General features: G+C 54.4%; 1 protein-coding gene and 1 long non-coding RNA gene across 2 annotated transcripts in view; one reads left to right on the plus strand and one right to left on the minus strand.

Moving 5' to 3' along the window:
- The first annotated feature begins 279 nt into the window (after positions 1-279).
- HNF4A (hepatocyte nuclear factor 4 alpha) overlaps positions 280-13,606 on the plus strand; it is a 34,808-nt gene continuing 21,481 nt past the window's right edge. Inside the window, exon 1 of the mRNA XM_027646100.1 lies at positions 280-475. Coding sequence (XP_027501901.1) covers positions 427-475 — 49 coding nt within the window. The 5' untranslated portion in view covers positions 280-426. The remainder of the gene's footprint in view (positions 476-13,606) is intronic.
- On the minus strand, positions 9,531-13,521 carry LOC113948471. The gene is made up of 2 exons (XR_003528160.1): positions 13,163-13,521; positions 9,531-10,021 (listed from the first exon to the last, which is right to left on the minus strand). It is a non-coding gene; the product is annotated as an uncharacterized LOC113948471 (long non-coding RNA).

Genomic DNA, 13,606 nt, shown 5'->3' on the forward strand with positions numbered 1-13,606 from the left:
GGCGCTTCAGAGTTGGATCCAGACGCTCCATCTCTGTGGCCAGGGGTGAACCCCGGCCCAGCCACTGCCCCGGCCTTGACACTGTCTGCAAACGGGAGCCCCAAAAGAGTCCAGTAAAAGCCATGTTTGAGTTTCTAGCTTGGCAGCAGTTACTATAGCTACAGCAACGGCACCTTGCAGATTGGTTTCCATAAGAGCTTGGTTACTATTTAACATCTCCACCCACATTAGCCCTGATTAAGCGAATCAATAAGATAACAGGAGAGGCAGGTTTCCTCGCCCTGCCTCTCCGCTGCTCCCTCCTGCCTTCACCTAGTTCCTTAGTGAGAGACATTTTTATTTATTTATTTAGATTTCTTTTTTTTTTGTTCCTCTACTTCCTCTGGTTTTTCCACCCCAAGTCCCCATAGCAGTAGCCGGCGAGACATGGTCAATGTAAGCACCCAGCTAAGCGCTAAGATGGAGGCTCCATATGGTGAGTACGGCGTTCCCATCGCCCGCGCTGCCGTCCCGTCGCGGGGACCGGGGCTGCCAGCGGGCAGCAGCCCCCAGCCCCACATCCCAGCCCCGCCACGCTGCCTGGCCCCCACCGGCTCAGGCACCTGCAAAGGCTGGAGATGGAGGCAGGAAAAGGGCTCTGATTGATTTTTTATGCGATGTGAATACATCTGTATACGCGATTTCTCCCTCCCGCTCTACTTGGCCCGAAGAAGAAGGCACGTGCCCAAGCTGGCAGAGGGGCTGCTGGAGGGTTTGCAGCACAAGTGGCAGCAGCTTAGAGGAGGTGATGTGCTGCCTCAGGACATGCAGCCAGCCCCGGTGCTCGGGCTGTGGCACAGCCGGGCTGTGTGAGCGGGCACAGCGGGCACAGCCAGTGCCGAGCTCCCGCCAAGGGCCGGGGCTGGGCCGATGTTACAGCTGGGCAGGTTTCCCAGCAGGGAGTGCAGTACCTGGATGAACAGCAGCCTCCAGCCTCTGTGGTGCAGAGCATCAGGTGGCACGTCGCTGCCCAGGCTCCTGGCCGCAGGGAATGCTCTCCAGGCCTGTGCCTGTGCTCCCTGCATGGCACAGTGGGCACCAGCCCGGAGCAGCCCTGCGCCGCTTTGCTCCTTGGCTGTGCTGGGTGCCAACTGCCAACAAATGCACGTGGGCACCAGGGGACAGGTGCCCCTGCCCGGGCTCACATCAGCCCGCTGTTATCCTCAGGACAGGTCAACTGTGCCTGTGCTGCTGCACAGCAAAGAGCTGGGGCTGGTTTGGTCCTGTGTGATTTGGGAACACCAGTTCCCTGGATGTGGCCAGGATGTGGAGTGAGGCCACAGCAGTTGAGGTCTCACAGTTATGAGGCTCTCCATCACTCTCCATGGCTCTCCATCACATCCTCATGGCTCTCCATCAGTCTCCATGGCTCTCCATCACTTCCTGTGGCTCTCTGTCAGATCCTCATGGCTCTCCATCACTCTCCATGGCTCTCCATCACTTCCTTATGGCCCTCCATGACTTCTCCTGGCTTTCCACCACCTTCCATGGGGCTCTCCATCATACTACCTTGCCTTTCCTCACTCTATTTTTCATGTCCTGCTTCTCTTTTCCTTTACAAACATGTACAGCCCCCCCAGCCCACCTTCCAGCCAGGTGCCAGGAGGGCTTGTGGGACTCCCAGGCCACCTCCTCACACTTTGCTCATGGCCTTACTTTGGGTGGTGGTTTCTCTTGCTCCAGACCTGCAGCCTCCTGTGGGTGCCACCTCCAGACCTAACCCACCCCTGTGGTGGCATCCACACTGCCCTGTGCATCCTTGCCCCAGTCCTCAGCACTTCAGTACTCTGCAGATCACTTTATTTCAGATCACATCTCCCCATGCTGAGCCATGGGCTCATCAGCATTTTGGTGGATCCATGGCCTGTGGCAATAGAAACATGTAGGAACTGCACAGGGTCTGTAGTAGTGTCACTGTGCTGGGCTGGACCAGGCAGCTGTGGTCAAGCAGTTATGAAATGCTGAGTTTTAGCCTGTTTTTATCAGGTTGCTCATTTGTGCATCCCAGGCCCACAGGAGCCAGGTCTCTGGAGGACCTCCGTTCACCCTGGCCTCTGAGCTGCAGGATACAGAAGTGGGACTGGGCCTCACACAAAGCTGGACTCAGAAAAATGCCCAGTTTTTGGTCTGTTCAGTGCAGGTCGTGGCTTTGTGTCCAGCTGGTGCTTCTTGGACAACGTGCAACGAGCCATGTAATTCAGGATGCTTGTGAACTGGTGGAACAAGGGCTTGATGCCTCTGAGATGTGCTGAGTGTCAGATCCTGGAGCAAGGACTGGCCCAGGAGCAGTGAGTGCTGAGCATCCTCCATGCTGAAGCCCCTGCTGCTGGTGGGAGATGGCTCCTGGCCCACCCAGCTTGCTGGGACTGACTTGAGCCTCCTTTGCAAGAGAAGAGGAGGCTCAAGGGCTGTTCCCATCAGCCTGGGAGACAGGGTAGTGCAGGATGGCTGGATCTGGCTGCCCCCACATCCAGGGTGCCTGTGTCCAGCTTTGCCCCAGGGTGCAAAGCCAGCCTCATTTCTGTAGTGAGCAGCCAGCTTTGCCTGACAGAAGCAATGCAAGGAGCTGGACAAGCTCTTTAATCACTTAAGATGAAGTTACTCTGCCCACTTGCATCTGGCTGTAATGGGAGCAGCCTCTTGCCAGCCCTGGAACATCAGGGACCTAAAACACAGGCAAGCAAACATTTCCGATATTATTTTCCTCCTGATTTTTTTTTAAATTTTTTTTTTTCAATCCTGGTTTTCTCCTAATTTTTCAGTCTGAGAGTCAGTGACTGAGCCACATGCTGAGCTTGGGCAAGTGCAGGCATAGCCGGGTGCTGTTGGGTGGATGGGGAGGAATCGCTGCCCATCCCACCCGCGGCCGCTCTCCCATCTGCTCCCGGGGCTGAACAAAGGCTCGGGCCGGCACCGCTGCCTGCGAGCCTGGGGCCGTGCGAGGGGGAGAGAAATAAGAAGTGTAACAAAGCGAGATGGGCCTCCCAGAGCAGAGCGAGAGGAAACTCAGAGTGTTGGCAGAAGGAGGGGAGCCCTCATAAATAAAACGGGTGAAAAAGTTATCCAAATAGAGGCGAGGAAGGGCTGGAGGGACAGGGGACCGGGCAGTGCAACCCCTGGCAGACTGCAGCACTGCAGGGCTGGGATGGGGGTGGGCAGCAGGGTGGGCACAGCAGCCAGGATGCATCATCATGAAGATGGCAAAGTGGTGGCCAAACCCTTCCCAGGGCCACTGGCAGTTTTATTCCCGTGCAGAGCAATGAGGGGGCTCACACAGTGGTGGTGGTGCTGAGTCCCAGCCCAGCCCATCAGTGCTGCTCTCCCAGCCCTGGAAGGACAGGCCATTCCAGCTGGCATGGCTGGTGGATGCACACCAGGGTTCACCTTCAGCATTGGATGAGCCTTCAGACTTAGAGGGGTTGCACAGTTATTTTCAGTTTCCTTTGACAGATAGAAACATTTTCTGATTTTTCCTTCTCCCCCTCCATCTCGAGGGCTCTGGGATTTCAGCCTCCATCTGAAGCCAGGGATATATTCAAAGGGGGAATCTAGGCACTGGCATTCAGCCTCAGGTCTAGCCCTCTCTTGGCACTGGTGGCATCAGTAAGAGCAGAGAGTGGGGCATCCTCCCACTGCAGTTACTGCAACCCTCCCATCCATCCCCTGCCCCTGCCATCAGCATTCCCCCCAAACCATATCTCGGGGGCACTCTTTTCCCTCCCATCAGACTTGTGCCTTGTGGAAGGGATCTGGGGGATGCACTGCCAGGTGGTGACAAAGGTGGCCTGTCCCCAGCACCCTGCACTGGCCCCTGGCCAAGAGGGGAGTGTTGCCACAGCTCATGGAGAGCCAGGGAGCTGGAGCACAGTCAGCATCCTCACCACCACATGCTGAGGGCAGGCTGGGAGCTGGAAAGGGCTCCACTGGGCAAATTGGTGCTAAATCTCTATGGGAAGCTGCAAATGGTTGTGCAAGAAGGCAGGGGATGGAGAGAGGGTGAGGGCATCATCCTCTGCTGGGCAGCGAGGAGGGGATGAGCCCCTGGCTCCACCTTTATCCTCCTGATGACACTTGGGCACCATCCGGGCAATTGGTCTCAATCCCAGTGCAGGCAGCACTGGGAGCAGCTCTGGGGTCCCCAGGGCCTGTGGTTACAGCAGGGCCCAGCACATGATCAGGGCTGGCCCTGATCAGTAAAGCAGCTTTGGAAAATAGCTGAAAAATGTGAGACGTCATTGCTGCTCAGGCGTTCTGGTCAGATGTGAGCAATAGTTTCAACTGAGGAACATAAAAGGAGGCAGAATTTCCAAATATTTTTACTTTGCATTGTGAAACAATTATTTTTCACTGCCAAATGCATCTAGTTTTTTACAGCTTTCCACTAGATATGACCCGAGCTAAGCTTTTCCTCCTTGATTGCTCGTGTCAGCTGCTACTTAATTCCTCTGTTTACACCTCGTGCTCTGTGTCCATGGCCCGGAGGCCATCAGGGACCAGTGGGTGTTAGGACACCTGAGACAGCCCCCTTCCTTGTCCCCATTCCTGCTTGTCCTTGCTGGCTGTTGGGGGGAGGCTATAACACTGGTGTGGCAAGGTCAGCACTTTCCAGTGCTTGATGCAGGCAGGAAGAAGCACAGATATTTACTGAGATGCAAAAGGGACAATCACTGCTTTAGAGCCTTGGCCTGATCCCGAGAGTTATTTGCTGGTGCTTGGTGAAGGTTTCCCTGGGGAGGAGCTGGGGATGCTCCCCCCATTTCAGGGGCTGCAGGGATGCTGCTCAGTGTCATGGGGCAGCTGCACTTGCCCACAGGACTGTGACTTCTCCTGCCTCACCCCAGCTGTTCACTGGGCCAGCAGCACCCCCTTGGCTTTGCTTGAAACACAATGGTATTTTTATAGAGGGGAGTGAGCCCAGAGGGCTGCTGTCAGTAGGAAATGAGCTCTGGCCCTGCGAAGTGAGCAGCAAGAGGTTCTGGAAGGCTTGAGGAGTGTCTGAGATATGTTCTGAGCTTGGCAGGGCAGGTGTAGGTCTGCGAGTCAGACATACTGTGTTAGTCATCTGCTGACATCTCTTGAATGGCATTAAAAATGTTTACTTAGCATGAGTGCAAGGGGATGGTGAGCAATGGTGGTCCCACAGACAGCAAGGGCTGGGTGAGTTTTGTTTTGCATACAGCAGTATTTACAGCAGGGCCAGCAAAGGGGCTCAAGGCAGCACACAGGGCAGAGCCAAGGGGTGTGTCGGGCAGGGGGATGCCTGCAAGCATCTCTGCCAGCAGGCTTGGGGTCAGAACAGGGCAAAGATTGCAAAAAAACATCCGCGACTGTTTGTGTTCAGGCTCCTTCTCTGTTTGCTTTCCTCAAATATTCAAGCAAACAAGGCTCCTGGCAGAAATGTATGTGGAAATGGCAAGTGTTGCAGAATTTTCATGGAAGGCAGGTTTCGAGGTAGTGGTTGTATTGTGAACCTGGGGCTGATGGCTCTGCTCTCCTGTGCTGGGCACAGGCACCACATTCCCAGCTTCAGCCTGAGCATGGACTGCAATTACCCAGCAAATCCCTTCAGGAAGTGCATGCCTCAAAAAATAAAGGTAGGCTCAGGATGCTCCACTGAAGTTATGAGAGGAGCAGCTCCATGCAGAGCAAGTGGCTGTGGAAAGGCACCAGCAGTCAAAGGTTCCTGGCTCCAAAAAGCTGCAGGGTCTGCGAGGCCAGACCAGTCTTTCTATCCCAAAATGCTGCAGCCAGCAGAGGGACTCCAGCTGCATCCACACAGTAACAGGAGCTCTGGTGCTGAGGGGCAGACAGGGACCATCACTATGGGCTCAAGCCCCCTGAGCCCCCAGCACCAAGGTGTCACTGAGGGCACAGCCAGTGCTGGCACCTCCTGATGGGAAGAGGACTGACAGTAGGGAATGGGTGACACTATGTGCCTCCTGCTGTAGGTCACCAAGCGTGGCCCATCTCCTCTGTGATGGTGCTCTGGGAGCCCTGACACCTTCTCCTTCTCTGGACATCCAAGTGGGTTTTGACATCCCAATTTCATCGCAGCCCTACAGACCTCTGACTTTGCCCCGGACTTCCCAGGGCAACACCTTCCCTGCAGCTTTGCCCATCCATCTGTCAGGGTGGGTGGCTCAGCTCCTGTGAGCACAGGGCACCCAAACCCACCAGCCAGTGGTGGGGACCAGTGGGCACCTTTCACCTGCCTCTGCACCAGAAACCTGTCCCAGCCATGGGTGTGTGTGAGATTTTATAGGCGATAACACCTGGGAAAGTGGGAAACGCAAGGAGAGCCATACACTCAACTTCCTGGCATGGCCCAACGCTCTGGTTGGGAGAGCCAATGTCAACAGATAGACCTGAAGGAAGGAGTAAAACCAAATACCTGGGCACTTCTCAGAACAAGAGCTGTAAAACCTGCACAAACCTGAACAAGTGCCACAACACTGGTTTATGTGGTCAGAATCAATAGTAGAGCCCACTCAGCGTGTTTGCTGACACATAAACGACAGCCACCGTGCCATGTTTATGGCCCAGTGCCCTTCATGGAGTCCCCAGAGCCCAGCTCCTCTGCCCTGCTCAGCCACTTCTCTCCCCCTCTGCTCCCAGGGGAGGCTCATCATTTTGCTGCACGGCCCCCAAGAGGCTGACACCCCATGGCTGACACCCCATGGTAAGAGACTGCTGCAGCTCCTCTCCAGTGTGCCAAGCTGCCCTGGCTTCCAGCTGGCTGGACAAGTCCTGCATCCCACCCCATTGCCAGGATGGCACTGTCCACCCCACTACTCCAGTGAAAAGCAGTGGCTCAGCATGGGAAGAGGATTCTCTGGTGCTACTGTCACCCAAGGAAATCTGGCAGTGGGCTGTGAGACTGGGTAAAGTGTCAGGTTAATGGACAGGGCAGCACTGGGGGGCTCAGCAGAAGGCATAAAACAACACACACCCACATGCACCCCGTGGAAAAGGGCCCTGACTGTGCTGCAGTTTCCCATCCAGCTGCCTGGCCTCTTGCTTGCAGTCACCACAGCTTGTGAGCAGGAGCAGGTCCTGCCCCAGGGATGGGCAGGCTCAGCCAGGTGGAGGTGCCCAGGCAGGGAAGAGTGTGCAAGGCTCTGATGGATTCCCAAGGGAACCAGCCTGGCATCGGCAGGGCAAAGGCGGCATCAACAAATGAAGGGTGGAATAAGGAAGCAGGAGGGGCAACAGGACAAACACCCAGGCTTCAGATCCACAGCCCTGGCTGCTCTCCTGCCTAAAGTCTGCTGCCATTGAGGACTAAATGGTGGTGGGATGGAGGGGGTGGAAGCAGAGCCGGGTAGTGCCTGTGGCTCATCCATGGGTGTGTGCCTGGGGACTGCCATCGGCTGGGAGAAGTCTGTGTTGACTTGGGTGTGTTTCCCTGTTACAGGCATTAAAAGCTGTGTGGAAACAGAGGGGTGAAGGGAGGTGTCATGGGGTTACACACAGTTCAGTCCCAGCCCTGCCCTTGATGCTGCTCCCTGCTCCATGTGGGAATGTTGGGCATCAGCCCCCACTGCAGCAGCTTCACCTCCAGAAAAAGGCCCAGAGAGGGCAGTGCTGGGGTGCCAGAGAGAGGTTTCTTGTAGTCTGGCAGTTGGAAAATCCATTTTCTTTCTGTGGGCTTGTCTTGGATGGGCTGTGGGACAAGGCACAGCCAAAATCTCAGGCTGCCTGGGATGGGAGCACCGGGTAGGAAACTCTCGCCTGCCACCCTGTTTCATCCCCATGCCTCCTATCCCACACATCATGATGGTGGCCAGAAGGGGAGACCAAGGTTGTTGCTCAAGGATGTGGTGTTCTGGGTATTTATATAAAAACATTTTAAAGAGAAAACAGTCAGCCCCTCCCTGGAGAAGGAGTCAGACCCACTCCCACTGTCAGACACACCCAGGCACATTTTCTGAATCAACCTCTAGAGCTGCATGTGTGGCCAGGCACCCCCTGCCCAGAAGAAACCCACTGGCAGGCCAGAGAGCAGGGTGAGGGCACCTCTGAAAGGTGGCCCAGAGAGCAGCAGGTACTGCTGTGGGTGCAGCCGCGGGGCACAGACCCAGAACCACCTTATAATTTTCCTCCGGGTAGCGGCCAGAACCCTTTAAAACCTGCAGCTCTGCAGCACAAACTCCTGCTCCCCATCAAATCTCATTGTGACCAGCATTAAGGGATTAGCCAGTCCCTGCTGCTGCACTGCAGCCAGCTCCTGGGCATGGCTCGTGCCCCGCTGCCCACGGGGGGCTCACCCACGGCTGGACAGCCCCGTCCAGGGGCAAGACTCCCTTAGCTCTGCCCACGGAGCTGAGCACCTCTGGAAGATGAATGGCAGCAGATACGACCTCCTCCAGGAAACTCCAGGTACCCCCCGCGCTCCCCTCGGCGCTCGCAGCACGGAGAGAAGGGGCTGCGTAGCCAGGCTGTGTGAGTGAGGGGCACCAGCAGCCCCCAGGGCCTCCCGTGGGGATTCAAGCTGCCAAAATGTGCTTATTCCCACTGGTCCCCACCCGAAGGGACCCCGCACGTTTTGCTTTGTGCGGGGTGAACATGCCAGGTTTGCGGGTGCTGATGGCTGATGTCCCCAAGTTCATTCTGGGGCTCAAGAGAGAGGCACCCCAATGTGGGTGGTATGTTGGGGGGTGCTGTGACTCCTGGGGGAAGAGGTGGTGGAGTTAGGCTGGCATCCCATGGACACTCCAGTGACTGCCTGTGTTGTTTGCAAAATGATTTAGTCATTCTCAGCCCAGCTCCCAGTGTCTGGCATTACTGCCCTGTGCTGCAGTCTCAGCGGGCCTGGGGACGGATCCTGCCACTTGCAGCACAGCCTCTGCTCCTGAGCCACATCTGCAGCAGGATTTACCCAGTCCTCATAATGAAAGCTTAAAAGCAACTAAGAGAAAAACACTTCCGACTCAAACCTTACCAGCTGCATGGAATTCTTACCAGAGTAGTTTTTTGGTTCCCCCTCTGTGGCCCCCTCCAGAACTTGTCCCACTCCAGCCAGCTCTGTGCTCAGCCCCAGCACTCACAGGGACCTTGGTGAGGGGGCGAGGAAATGAGGAGGCTGAGTGGGCTCAGGGTGCTGCTGGAGGGGCTGCAGGCACTTGGACATGTTTTATTCATCCTGAGCCCTGCACCCCTGTTGCCTCACAGAGCCTCATCCTCAAAACACCCCGACATCCCCCCTCCACCCTGGGGCACAGCAAAAACCCTGGGGCTCCTCTGGCCTGAGCAATTCCCCCCAAGCAGGGCTTGTGCTGGCAGTGGGGTTGGTGCCTCCTGTCCAGCCTGCATGCCAGTCACCACCCCACGGGATGAGCTCCCCACGCCAGGGCTGAGTGGGGAGCCACGTGCTGGGGGCTGCTCCCAGCAGTACCTGAGCTCTTTATCAGCTGGCAATTCATTTAGGAAAGTTCATGGCTTCAGTGTCCCGTGATACGTTCGGTAGAAATGGTTCATTTCCTCAAATGATGTAGTTTATGGTCATAATATAGTTTAATATTTTTATGATACAAAAGGCCAATGGCACTGGGTCTTACAGGAATGCAAAAGGAAAAATAATAGTGTTATCCAGTCTTGGAGACACAGGTCAAATACTCAAAGGCTAATTAGCAGTTTCCCATGTTTGGTTGCAGCTGGCACTGCAGTGTCCTGGCCATGGGTTCCTGGGACTGTGGAGACCTGTGATCCCTTTCCCTTGCTGTTCCCCATGTAGGAGACTCCCATGTTCCCACACCTTGCTTTCTGCTGTGTTTTTGTGTCCCTGGCAGTGGACAGGATGGTTGTCTTGTACAGGGGGGTGTGTGGTGGCCACGGGCTGCAGGGCTGCACAGCTGCTGTGGACACAGAGCCCCTGGGTCCTGTTTGGCTCCTACTCACCTCTTGCTGTGCTCTGGCAACTGGGACACTGGGGACAACAGTGTCCTCTGGGGACAACACAGGCTGTTCAGCACTCTGCACACTCCTGCAGAGAAAAATCATTTTGCACTAACTTGTTTCCTTCTGTCTCCAGAAACTGGAATCTCTCAAATTTTAACTTACCACCCCTTTGTGTTTTCTTTTTTCCTATGCCCAGCCTACCTCTCCCCATTCAACCCTGCCAGTGCTCCCACCCACAGCAGCTTTTGGCCTTCCTCGTGCTGCCTCCCATCAGGGGCCTGCTTGGCCCTGTCCTGAGATGTTCCCCCAAAGTTCAGCTCCCCAGCTGGGAATGACTTTGCCAGCCAGCCCGGGGCAGGAGGAGGGCAGATGGAGCAGCCCACAGCTTGGGGTTCAGGAAGACACTTTCTGCCCTTGAGGTGCCCTTGCTTGGTCCTCCCCTGGGGCTGTGGGCTCCGACTGTCCCCCTGCTATCCCTGCCCTGCTGCAGCTCTGCCTCCACCCTCCTCCAGCCCCCCTAGCAGCTTTGCAGACTTTTGCCTTGATTTTGAGTGAGGGCTGATCCCGAGAGCCCCAGCAGCCTCTGGAGGTCACTTCCAGGCGTGGCTTGCTGATGCATCCACCTTTGCAAAAAGAAATTTAAAAAAAAAAAAAAAAAGTAAAATTTGATGTGTAACCATTGTTGATTTTGGCTGTTCTCCTCCCCCTATTGCTCCACAGCTGGAACGATTCAGGGGCTGTTTCACGTGTGTACAATGAACATATAATGTCAACGAAACGCAAGAGCCCTGCAAACAGCTGGCAGGGCTGAAGGCAGGGACTTGCTTGCCTGTCAGACTGTGAGCTCAGTGAGAATCCTCGTCCTGGGAAGCTGCAAGATTACTTCAGGTCCAAAGGGATCACATCCACCTGCTAAACAAGTTCCCTCCAAGTCCAGAGTGGGCTGCTGAGTTCCCTGCCACACTAAACATGTGAGCTGGTGAGGCACAGAGGGCAATAGGTGCTTATTGCTGGCAGCAAACCCTCCTCCAGAGCTGCTGCTTCCCTGTGGCTTCTGCTCCCCCATTTAAATGGGGCTTAAACCACAGGCAAGCAACTGCCAGTGCAGACAGGGCATCCAAAACAGCACATGGCAAAGTCAGAGATTTTCTGGATTTCCTCCCAAAAAGGCAGGAGAGTGTTTTGCAGGAAAGTGGCCAGGTCTTCACTGGGTTGAGATTTGGGTGGAGTGCAATGGTCCTGCTGTAGGGGCTCAGGGGGGCAAGTGGGATCAGTGGTGGGAGCTGTAACTCGATACAAATTGCAGCCTGTGGTGTAAAGGAAGGAGATGAATCTCACAGTTCCTCTTCCTCACTTGGTCTTGGGCTCAGTGGGCAATTTTACATGAAAACAGAGCAGCCAGATTTCCAGAGCCTCAGGTCCCAGAGGCCAGATGCTGTTTTCAGGGGCTGCAGTACAGGCAGGGTGATGTTGATACACACCAGTAAATGCCCTGGCATTTTTGAGCACAGCTGCCCTTCTGGGAACAACTCTAACTTACTGTCCTTGCATAATAACAGCTCCCAAGGGAAATAATAATTACTTCCTCAAGAGTTCAGAGCCTTTGTTAGGCAAGATAATAAACCCCTTTCTGGTCTTGGGATGAAAGGCACACACGGTGTTATTGCCAGAGCAGTATATCCTGAAATGGTCTGACTGTCCCCAGGTTTGCAGTTCTTTCCCTACCACATTTGCAGAGCAGCTATTTATTTAACTCCAATAATTGTCTCCAGCCCCAAAACCCATGCCAGCTTCAGCTGAGATGCACATGTTGCTTTTGGAGAGGAGTTCAGGCAGAGTCTTCTACCTCCTTTGAAGTGTCTCTTCCCATGTACAAAAACCGCCTTGATTCTCCACACTTGGCTTTTGGTTGGTTTGGCCCCATTTTGATAACTTTGGCATTGGTGAGAAACAGCCTGAGGTTGCAGGCTGCCTCTGTCACTCTGAGCTGTGCTGGGGAGCCTGGGCTGCCACCACATGTCACAAGCTCATCAGTGGCAGTGTGTCTGGGATCTGCTCAGGGACTGCCTGTCCTGGGCATCACCCCAGCCCCAAACCACATCTGTCCCAACCTCAGTGGCAGGTGCTTCAGCCCTGGGGAAAGTAAATCACCAAGAGTGACTTGCTGTTTAACAGGCCAGTAAAATTGCCCCTTCCCCCAGGCATGTGGCTCTTGTCTCCTCCTTCCTGTTGGTGCTGGAGCTTGTTGATCATCCTCCCTGTCGGGAGCTGGTGGATCATTTTGGTTCACCTCCACAAAGTGTTTTGCCAGGACATGGATGTGCTGTGTGCAGCTGGCAAGGGGCAAACAGACCCTAAGGAACTTCTGCTGAATCACCAGTTTTCCTGGAAGCTTGTCTCTGCTTCTGGGGGGATGGACACGGGAGCAGACCCCTGTCTGTGTGTCTGTCATATGATTGCCCAGAACAGAGGCAAAGATCTGCTCCTTGGACTGGGGGCTTGTGCAGCTGCACTGACCTGTAGCCCCCCAGCCCCTAACAAATTCCTTGGAGCTGCTTATTAACACACTGACAGCTCTGCTCCAGAGTCATGCTGAGCTAGAAGGCAGAAGGGTTTGACAGTGTGGCCTAAATATCCCTGTTTACAAAAGTCTGACAAAACACAAGCCCTTGGCTTTATCTTTCCCATTTGGAAATAGTCACAGAGCAAATATACTCATGGCATGGAGGGAGGGGGATTTATATTGACTTTAGAAAATTCTGTTCTTTAAAAACAGGAAAAAAAGCTCATCCTCAAGCTGTGCAGACTGGCTGTGAGACCCAAAAGTCCTGTGTAGAGGCTTAAAGCCTGCCTGCTAATCTGTAGCAGTTCTGTGTGAGCAACTCAAGCAGTAAACTGCTCTCTGTTAATTTTTTAATGCAGAACAAACAGGTCAGGAAATGATTAGCATGAGAATAAGTTGAGCTTAATTGGGAGAATCAGAAAAGATGAGAGGGAAGAGGCAAACTGGAGTTATCAGTTAACCATACAGAGTGGCTCTGCCTCCACAAGCTCATGTTCCCTCTTGCTTTTCACCCCCTCTGAAGCTGCTTTTTTCCCCCCCCTTCCCTTATTTAAATCATGAGATAAAATTGCTGGTATAAGCACAATGGAAGTCCTTGTTTCACTTTCTCAGTTTCTATCTGTAGTGACTGGTCAAATGAGTTGCAGGTGATAAGACTCCTACCTGGTTATTCCTGATGGTTCTTCCCAGAAAGGGAGCTGCTGACATTAAATGCAAAATCCTCTTTGTGCAAGTACCAGTGCTGTGCTCCAGTGCAAAATTTCGGCACGTTCCTGGCAGATCCAAGGACTGAGCAGAGGCATCTGTGGGCAAGGGGAAGAGCAGTCCTCGGGACTGCTTGGACTGGAGTTTGGTCAGTGGTCGGAGATCTATATTCTCAGATAGGCAGGACTTTGTCCACAAACTGGAATTTGAAATTTCAAAGGGGAAAAAAAAAAAGGCAGAAGGGACCTTTGCATGTGTGGAGATGACTCTGCTGGTGACGTTCCCCCAGGACTTTTGTTCTTTGTCTTGTAACTGGGCTTCCTGCTTCCCCACGGCTCGCTGGGTGACACAGTGATGGGCTGGGCAGTGCCCTGACCTTGTTCAGGGTTTTCCTGCTCTACA

This window comes from Corapipo altera, unplaced genomic scaffold (assembly GCF_003945725.1).
Source record: "Corapipo altera isolate COAL_440 unplaced genomic scaffold, ASM394572v1 64, whole genome shotgun sequence".
NCBI lineage: Eukaryota > Metazoa > Chordata > Aves > Passeriformes > Pipridae > Corapipo > Corapipo altera.